Genomic DNA, 10,827 nt, shown 5'->3' on the forward strand with positions numbered 1-10,827 from the left:
CAAATTCACAATAAGTAGTGGAGAAGTTAATTTGCGCGTGGTTGCGTTTTAGCGTCTTTGTTGCCATAGCGGCGGAGTCTAGAGAACATGCGCTGTAAACTTGCACGGTTTTTTAAAAACATATCGAGCTCGCGTCGCGTCCACCGTTTGAACGCAAGAGGATCTCCAGATATAGGGCTGAATATCAAACAGGTATCAATGGGTCTGTCCAGTAACTCGTGATGAACCTCAGGCCAACTGCACACTTTGCAGAGAAGCATTTCAGTTGCTCAGACTGACTGACTTAAAGCAGCAGCGCTGACAGACCGGTCTATGTGACAGACACATCCGTGCTTCCAAAGGTATAGGCCTATTGTTTTTTTAAATGGATAATATATTAATATAATATTCCATACATTATCAGAGCTTGGCAGACAGAATTATTATTTATTTTTTACACAGGTTAATTAATAGATAATAGCCTAATTAATGTTATTAATGTATCATTTTAATCATACATAATAAATAATCCTGCCATATAAAGTTTGACATTTATTCAAATAATATTTAGATAAAAATGGGACAAATAATTACATAATAATAGTCATAATTTAAGTAAATTAATTTAAAAAAATAACATTTTTGAATTTCAATTGTCAAAAAAGTGATTACTGGTTCAGAATGACTGCTTAAAGGGACAGTTCACCCAAAAATGAAAATTCTGTCATCATTTACTTACCCTCAAGATGTTCCAAACATGTATACATTTCTTTGTTATGTTGAACACATTGGAAGATTCATTCCTACTATGGAAGTCAATGGTGCCCCCAAAGCAACCTGGTTACAAACTTTCTTCAAAATATCTTCTTTTGTGTTCAGCAGAACAAAGAAACTCATACAGGTTTGGAACATCATGAGGGAGAGTAAATGATGACAGAATGTTTTAGTTTTGGGTGAACTATCCCTTTAAAGTGCACCAAATAGGCTACTAAAGAGTTCTTTAGAAATAAATTAAATAATAAATTGTAAAATAATATAACATTTTATATTGTCATGAATGTCATGAAAGGTTGTCACACTGAAGGTGGCAACCTTAGTAGGCTATGTCGTCAACACGCTTCAGAAGATGCCAAAACTAATTGTTGGGACTAAAAACCTAAAACTGGAAGCCATAAAAGACCACAAATCATCCAAATGCCACATCCATTAATCTGCCCTACTCATTTAATGAAATGTATATCAGTTCATGGTTTGTGTGTGTATAAGAGAGAAAGAGAAAATGTCAGTATTTTATTGAGACTTGAGATTAAATAAACTGCTTAAGTATTGTAGAGCTTGTAGTATTAATTTTCACATCCAGTTACATATTGTCGGGTAATAACAAGAAAGTGGCTGGTAAAAACATTGAGTGGCTGGTAGATTTTGAAATCCACCAGCCACAGTGGCCGGTGGACAAAAAAAGTTAATTTCCATCCCTGGTGTGTGTGTGTGTGTTGGGGGGGTAAGACACAGTGGCAGGCAGACAGAGGTCTCATTAACTCGGTATAAATGAACTCTCTTACTGGCAAGATAAACTTATTTGTGACACTCAACCCATCTGACTCTCAACAGAAGAAAAAAGCAAGTTGTTTGCTTTTTACCCAATTAAACACCTGAATTTTATCTACTTTATATCCTTATTCTGTAATGCACTGACTGCATGAATTCCCCTTCATTAATATACGTAACGTTCAAATAAGGAAGTGGAATAAATCTGCTGTTCTGCATTTTAAAGGATGCAAGGCTATACAGCAAATGAGCTCATATCCTATCGCTATATCTAATTGCCATCTCTGGATTTAGACTGTGCAAAACTCAAGATGTGAGAGCATACTTGAAAGTAATGGGTTACTTTTAGTCACTCTACAAAAAAAACAAAACAAGGTATCATCAAGTGCATGGTCTCATTTGATAGAAAATAGATTTTGATCATGTTTGGAGGTGCTTATGTTACAACAGTAACAGTTGCCGAGTGAACCCCGGAAAAAAGTGATGCAATTTATTGATTTATTTTGCTATTATTCATGCTTGACCTGATGATTACTACAAAGTATGACAGGTCATAAAATAAAGTTTAGTTTAGTTTTTGATGATCTTCCAGCGCTGTGCGTTCCTATTCTGTGGTAAATAAAGACCTGTCAATCAGAGCAATCAATCCAATACAAGTTTGCTCCAGCTGTAAAACAATGTCCGATTGGTCTCAAAACATCATCCCTACTCCCCATGACCGAAATCCAGTTTCCATTGGTTGAACTTTCAAATGACGTTGGAAAACACTGCGTCATGAATCGGATGCCACAAGTCCTATAGCTTTAGCCACGCAGAATGTAACGTCACTCGTGAGGATTTTCTCAAGATCTGTGTGGGCTCTGTTGAATCGAGACAACCTGCTCTAAATAAAGATGATTTACTATGGTTCATTAATGTTTCACAAAGTTACAAAGACGAATGTGGCGCAAAAGTCTCATTTGTATACTGTTCACATGCACGTCGGGGCTGCAACTTTTTACGGTTTTACCTCAACCAATTTGCGATCAGTTCGTGCGATTTTACTGACTACCGATCAAATCATATAATGTGATTATTGGCCAATATCACTTTGCGGCCGATCGATCAGAGCATCCTTAATAGCTGAAAAAACATTATCAAAATAAGTATTTACTAAACAAACACACAAGGGACAGGAAAAGGGTAGAACTTCTTGCAAAGTTGTGCTCACAGATTTAGTGTGGACCTGCTTATCTCAGATGTGACACAATGTGTCAATTATTTATCGAAGCAAAAAGGCAAAGCAAGCAATAATAATAAAACAGACTATCTATATCTTGACGCATCTAAGCTACAGGCCAAAGATTAAGTGTATCCAATTCAGATTTGATCTGTACAATATCAAGAGGCCAGGGAGAGTTGAAGTCATCGCCTTTGCAGAGTCTCATAATGTACTGAAATAATTAAGAGTATGATAAATCTTTCAGGAGAAAAGGGAGGAAACATGTTTGATCTTTGCCATTGTCCATACCTGAGGCATGACATAAGAGCAAACTGCCAACCATAAAGAAAAGCAGATTTCTCCAGGTCAGGGAAAAGCATTCTGCTGGATCTCTATGAGGAGCTGCTGACAAGGCGTGATACCAATCTGGTCAGTATTAACCACCCCTCCTGTGAAACTTTTGAAGATGGGCCGCCTGCCACTGGGCGGGAGGCACTTGACACGTGTTTTACGACATCTGGGCCAATCAAACCATCACAAGCAGTGAGGCTTTTTATAAGAATGCCAGACAGTGCTTTCGGTTTAGCTGAGGATTGGAAGACATGGGCAGTTTAGTCCTCAGCAGGGATCCATGTACTTCAGAGCTTAAAGAACTATGAAGCTTCCTAAGGTGCAATAATCCACAATCCACTCAAACTGAGAGGATCTAGAGAGGCACTCTGACCATGAAGAAAGATCGCACCTCTGCTTAAGCTCTCAAAATCTATGCTTATTAAGCAGAGAAACACACAAACTTTCTAACACCAATTTCACACCACAACCTTGACCTGGGTAACATCATAGTTGAGTTGGTAGCATGAAGTGCTAAATGTAGGTCTCAGCAAACTTATTCGCTAGGTGTCCTAGACATTATATGACCATAAAACTTGCCATAAAAAACACAATTCGTCACCTTGGAATTATAAGATTCTCTCTGACATTTTAGTCAAAATGTTGTTATTCACATATTCTTATTCTGTGACAACTTATATACATAATGTGTTTTTTTTTTTCTTTTATAATTTTTTAAATAATTTTTTTTATTTTACTTTGCTTTTACTGAACAGAGGTCCAAAATGGAAAGTTAGTTTTTTTATGTTGTGTACATTGTGTGTCTTTATTTAGAAAATAACTGCTCAGAATGCAGACATAATTTATAATTCCATGGTGGCGAAATAGCTTTTAAAATATGTATGCTTCAAGGGTTGTGAAGAATTTAAGTAATTAATCTACATTAACCACATTTGTTAGAAAAATAGCTAGAGGTTAAAAGAGGCTAAACTTAAAGTGGTAGTTCAGCCAAACAAGAATATGAATATACAGGCCTGGTTTTACAGTCAGGGCCTTAGTTTAATAAGGACATTTAATCTGGTGTGCATCTTGAGACAAAACAATGAATCTGACATATTTTAAGATGAGTCAGAGCAAGTTGCTTTCAGTTAAGACCACTCAAATATGCCTTTTAGTTTGAGACCGTGTCTGTGAAACAGGGGCACAGTGTTTCAAGATTCTAATGAGCTTCTGACTAACATTTAAAGACAAATAGCATTAAAGGAAGGATATTGTGACTCATATATTGTCTCTTGCTATTTTTTTAACAGATGTGTTGTAACCACTCCATTTCCTTATTTTTGATTTACTTCCAAATCGTGAGCTCTATGGTTAAAGGCATTTGGTACAAGAAGCAAAATTAAAATTTAATCTCATCCTTTCGCTGCAAATCAAAAGCTGCTCCATGAAATCTTGCCGTGTGGGATGCAGTGCCTGCAAAAGCCATAACATTCTATACTTCTGATTTACAACTCTAACAAAATCAAAACGACATTCAAAAGAACAGCGGTCTTCAATGAAACGAACAGTCTTTCTTGACTAGTAAGAGTCACATGAAAAACTATTCTGTGTATAAATAATAATGCACTTGCTAATAAATTGCTGGAACACAGAATAATCGGCATGCATGGAGTGTAATTTTGACCATTTGCCTGATTAGTACTCAGGTAGGACTGGCTCAAACCATGAGGATGGAACTGTGCTTCAGGACTACAGAAGAATAAAGAAGACATGTTTTGACTACAAGGTGAAGAGGGCCAGCTATGAAAGCCAGAACCAGGGGGCCACTGCCAGTTCAATTAGGTTCTCCTGTGGACCATTTTTTTCCCTAGCAACAGGAGACATTGTTAAGCCAAAGCAGGGCTTTTTGTGCTTCCTCTTTTTTCTTTCTAAGAACCTCCACCCCTCAGCAAGAGCAGACCATGTTACTTTCTCTGTATCAATTATCTCAGTCTCTTATTGACAAAGGCATGCTAACTAAGGTTAGCCTTGCACAGGGTCCCGACACACACACGGCGCCCAAACCTACCATCTAAACAAGCCTTTATAATTCATTCTCTTAAGCAATCACAACAAAACTGGAGATTTGACACAATAAAACATGACAAATGCAGACATGTTGGGGAACACTCAAAGTTTGCATTACAATGACAGCCCAGGGAAGACAATGGACCTGTTGGACTGGTGTAAAGTATAGGGAAAATTAAGGCTCAATTGTTCCCCTTCACCTAGCTGCAGTCATGCATGCACTTGGTTTAATCTTCAAAAAAATTTAAATAAATACATTAGATAAAACACATTAAACAACAGCTCATTCAGGTCCTCAAATTTGCTTTTAGCAGTGAGTAGGGTGCAACAATACATTGATATAGATGCATCGATCAATTGACCAATGATGCAACAATGCAATGCGGAACAAATTTGATCATTTTAAGATTTACTTTTTTTTCATTGTGGATGTCCAAATTGGGATACAAGATTTGAAATTTTCAGAAAGATCAAGTAAATTGTTATATCATATTTTGGCTGCATTTGTAAATTCATAAAAAAACGTAACCACTTTTGTAAAACAGGCACATAAAATCGTAGTATTGGCATACCGATTGAAGGCTCCTGAATCTAATCTAATTGTAACTGTACTGCAGCATGTTTTTGAGGTATTTGCAAAGATTGTATCGCTGGCTAATAGAATCAATGTCCGATGGTATTGTGATGAAATGTCCAATTTACACCCCTAGTGAGGAGAAAGCTGTCACTCTTTCCACACACTGATCAAAACCTGATTTGCTTAATGACACTCAAAGCACACAATGGGAATATTGTCACTGTCAGAGAAGAAATATACAAACAAATTGGGTTTTTGCACAAGTTAAAAAACACTTGTATACTGTAAAAACGTGTAAACTACTGTATAATGGCAATATCATACTTCCAATCAGCATGGCTGTGAATAGCTGCCGCCTCATGAAAAACAGCACTCTTGCTCTTGAGAAAGTGCTTAAAACTTCATAAATGCATACTTGGAGTGTGTCAAGCCAATTTCAGATTTCAGACGAGAGTTATCTAGTGAGTTTCATTCATGTCTGTGAATTGGTTTATGATTAGATTCATTGCCCTAACGCATAGTAGGCTACAGGAGAAGGCCTCCTTGGACGAAGCAAAGTCAGGAAAACTTTCTCTTTTACTTAAGGGGAAATAAGTCAGTGATTATGACCAAACTGTGTCCCGAGGCTAGTTTCTCCACCTCTTCTTAAGAGGAGCTCAAAAGCTGCAACTTGTTACACCCCCTGCCCCCATTCCCGCTCCAGATAAAATCAGTGCATTTACATGAGCATTAGCGCTTCTGAATGACAATCACTGTCCGATGACTGACTCTCGCTTACAATGACAAAGTACACCACTTTGAAACAAAGACAGCAGCTGGGGGTGCGGAGGGGAAGAACGACAGAACACTTGTAGCTATAGAAATGTAATCACGAGCTGCATCCAGTTTAAAAGATGCAGTAACTGCCTACTTACAATCCGAAGTGCGGTTACGTACATGTTAGATGGAGAAAGCTACTTAAAGGGACAGTTCACCCTAAATTAAAAATTCGGCCATGTACTCAAAACTCACTTGTTTTCCCCACCAAAACCCTTTGGCTTTCTACTAACACGAAATGTTAGGTAGAATGACAGTCTCGCCATTCACTTCGCTTGCAACCCTTTTTTTTTCATATAATGCAAGTGAATGGTGACTGGGGCTGTCATTCTGCCCAACATCATAAAATAAGGCATGGAACAAAATGAGAACGTGCATCTATTTTAGTGAACTATCCCATACTGTACTAAGTCATAATTGCAATGTCATAAAAGTAATGTGTTAGTCACCGTAATGCTAAGGCCGATATGAGTGAACAAGTATAAAAAAACTACTACAGAAAATCAATGTGAACAGAGAAAACCGTGTTGTAAACTTTAGCTATACACTTTCTTAGAAAATACAAAACATACATTTGCAGGCTCTCTTTTCGAACTTGGTGTTCGATTGTGTTCAACTTACTTCGATTAGTAGCTACCTATAAAGCCTTGATAATCAAAACTTTCTTGAAAAAATGTCACAAACTATTTTAGGTAAATAAAACCAGTGTAACTCACCATGCACTCCTTTGTTGGGAACATCGTTGACGTTGAAACCTTTGGAACTGTAGGCAGTTCTGACTTCATTGCAGTTCTTTAACTTCTGATCCGCCTGAGCCGACGCCAAAACCACAACCGACACACATACAGTAAAAACAACGAACATCTTCATCGCTGACTGCTTGAGCAATGTAGCCACAACACCAAAAAGTAATAGGAAACAAAACAAAAAGTTCAGTCACGAAAGTTTTTCGATTCGCACTTCAGCTTTCCTCATGGGGACGCGGCGTCTGGGTTTAGCCGCTCGGATCTCGCGAACTGGATTTTCTTCAGCAATAAAAACCGGGCCTCGGAACAGAACAACGAGCGAAACAATCCCGCAGTGTGTAAAGAATAAATAACGAACAAAAGTAACAACCAACAGTAAAGTAGTCAAGACTTTGCGTTCTTCGTTGTGACTTTTTTTTTAAAGAAAAAAAAAGAAAAACAAAAGCCAATCTGCACTATGTCCAGCGCTATGCGCGCGCACACATGTTCAATGCTGTAAAGGCAAGGTACTTCTTAAACAGTTTCTTCAGTTGAAACGGTCCGCAAAGCACTTTGCTCTGTCGAAGAAGAGGCGAGAAAATTGAGTTAAAAAGTTCTAGGAAAGTTTCCCCCCTCTCGCGCTGGTGTGCAGTCGGGACGCAGAGTGGGAATCGTGGAGTTGCTTGTGCGCGCGGCGAGATCTCAGCACAGAGTCAGGAGGACTGCGCGAGCACGCAACTGAGTTCCGGACAAAGAGAGCTGGCCACGCGAAACACACGGGGTGGAGCATGGCGCGCGCAGGAGGTTACATTGACTTCTTAGAATATTAACATTTACTGTATGCCAGTAGCCTACTCGTGTACATATTGGTTAAATCATTCCTGATCTGAGTAGCTATATTGTTGACATTTTACAGGAGTTTTTGCCATTTAAATTTAAATTGATGGTTAGAAGCATAGAGAGAGAGAGAGAGAGAGAGAGAGAGAGAGAGAGAGAGGGATGGATGGATGGATGGATGATAGATAGATAGATAATAGATAGATAGATAGATAGATAGATAGATAGATAGATAGATAGATAGATAGATAGATAGATAGATAGATAGATAGATAGATAGATAGATAGATAGATAGATAGATAGATAGATAGATAGATAGATAGATCTCTTTTTTTTACTTAGTTCATAAATCAGCTCTCAAGAAAGGCAGTAAACATTGGTGAGAGCGTAACCTTCTGATATGTCTGCATGTCATGAAATGTGACACAGATCTGCAAAGGTTGTGGTGTGGCTAGCGCCCAATGACAGCCAGGAAGAATGGGAGAGAGAGGCCGAAAGAAACAGAGAGAGATAGAGAGAGAGAGACTTTGTGAAATCTCAGCTCATGATGAGCAACCTAAGTAAAACATCTCACTTAGATTATGACAGTCCTCAGGGACAGCAGCCCGTCTACAACGACATGGTCCATAATTAGAGCGGTTTTGAACTATGCATAAGTGTGGTTGTTGTGAAACTCCTGAGACTTGAGCTTTTTTGGAAAGTAAGGATGTTAAACCACATATATTTTGCTGCATAGGATATAGTGCATAAAATAATCTGTTTTAAGCAAAAATGTAATCTGCAATCATCATTATTCCTTTATATGGATTATTTTAGATAGATGAGAAAGTCATAGATGGTCCAGATTGTTCTATATCATTGCTATAAGTATCTATGAGAAATGACGCCTGCATGTTCTCACAAATGGTTTTCATGTGACCTTCATTATATGCAGTGATTTCTCCTTAATCTCATTCACATTGCTCCATTCATTCTTAACCTTGAAGTGCATCAGCACAGAGGGCACATTTTGACATGTCTGGATGTGCTGGAGCATGTGTATGTTTCATGTGTTGTTGTGGCTGGGTGTGTGTGTGTGTGTGTGTGTGTGTGTGTGTGTGTGTGTGTGTGTGTGTGTGTGTGTGTGTGTGTGTGTGTGTGTGTTTATGCATGGTCTAGGGGGGAGCTCTTAGCAAACTGACATTCCAACTATTGTGTCCCCGCATTCCTCAGCCTACCCCATTCATGCTGTGTGACCAAAGCTGGGAAAGCCAGTGGCCAATGAGATCCTGCGGAGGGGTTCTGGGGTCCGTTCATTGTGGATATGAGAGAGTGACCGGTGTTATAGCTACTCAACTCAATAGAAAACAAAAGGTGAGCGGTCTCTTTCCCAGAATTAGAAATGGACAAATCCACAGCTCTGCGATTGCTACTGCACCAAAAGATGTGCGGTTAAGGTTATACAAATCTGTTTTATATTCCTATCATGTTTGTTGGTTCCTGACTGATTACACTTAAAAATGTTGATATTAAACATGTCTAATTTTTACAAATATTTTTTTAAATATAAATTTAAATCAGTGTTTAACATTCTAAATAAACCAGAATCACACTTAAAAAAGAATAAGCATAATTAACCAAAAATTGAAAAAAGTAAAAAATAATTAAAACAATAATTTATGTCAAGTTACTAAATTATAATTTTAATAATTGTTAAAACAGTAATGATTAATAATTGTATAGAATTAATACATTTTGTATTTTTGTAAATTAATGATGATTTATAAAGTAATAATCACTACATTATAGTTCTGAAAAAATATAGGCTATTCATTTTAATGTATTTAATTTACTAAATGTGATGAAATATATTTGTATTATTATTTACTTTTAAATATTACCACATTATATTTCTACATTACATTTTTAAAATTTTTGGCTTTTACTAAACATTGTCTGGTTGTAGATTGTCCTGGCACACAAATAGAAGCAAGGAAAAAACAGTACGGTACTAGATTTAATAAATAATGCAAATAATTACTTAATAATTCATAGGTTATGGCCCACATTACACATTAACATTTCCATTTTACAAACCTAAATTGATTGCGCACAATGACATTTTGATAATTGTTAAAGAATTGTGTTGCTCTAGCTCGTTTTAATTAGTGAAATTGAACACCAAAAATAAATTTTCCTAGTGGCCCATTAGTATGGAGATTGTTTTCACCCACAGAATCACAAAAACGGCAATAAACTAGTAACAATTTCTGTAGAACACAATTAGCCTGACTAACTGTGCCACCCTAAACAAAGAAGACCAGTTGGTCCTAAAAATGGGGGATCCCTGTATAGCTACTTTATTACCCTAAGAAAACATTCAACCTGCGCATTTCAATGGGCCTGTTTGCCCATTCTCACTCGTCCATTAACATTCAGAGAGTAACCAACAGCCCCGCTCAGTCCCTCTGCTGCTCTCTCGCCTGATAACCGGCCTCTCTTCACTGTTTACAGGAGAAAAGACCAGAGGGACACAACAGGGTCTGAATCTACGAAAAACGTGAGTGCGAAAATAAGAGCATATCGCCCTCGCAGTCAGATTAGGTTAGTAACGAGATAAAGTCTGTTAAACACAGGGGGGGATTGTTTGTGTGTGTGTGTGTGTTTGTGGGTGGGTGGGGAGGGGTGACAGAATATAAACACAGACTAAATAAGGTTTAATTTGCAACTGTAAGTGTGAGGCACCACAGGTGTGTCTGACAGCTTT

General features: G+C 37.7%; 1 protein-coding gene across 1 annotated transcript in view; it reads right to left on the minus strand.

Annotated features, from left to right (window-relative positions):
• The window catches only part of gpc4 (glypican 4), a 49,143-nt gene extending 41,143 nt beyond the window's left edge, over positions 1-8,000 (minus strand). The window contains exon 1 of the mRNA XM_079839405.1: positions 7,235-8,000. Coding sequence (XP_079695531.1) covers positions 7,235-7,388 — 154 coding nt within the window. The 5' untranslated portion in view covers positions 7,389-8,000. The remainder of the gene's footprint in view (positions 1-7,234) is intronic.
• Positions 8,001-10,827: the final 2,827 nt, after the last annotated feature.

This window comes from Gobio gobio (assembly GCF_949357685.1).
Source record: "Gobio gobio genome assembly, chromosome: 16".
NCBI lineage: Eukaryota > Metazoa > Chordata > Actinopteri > Cypriniformes > Gobionidae > Gobio > Gobio gobio.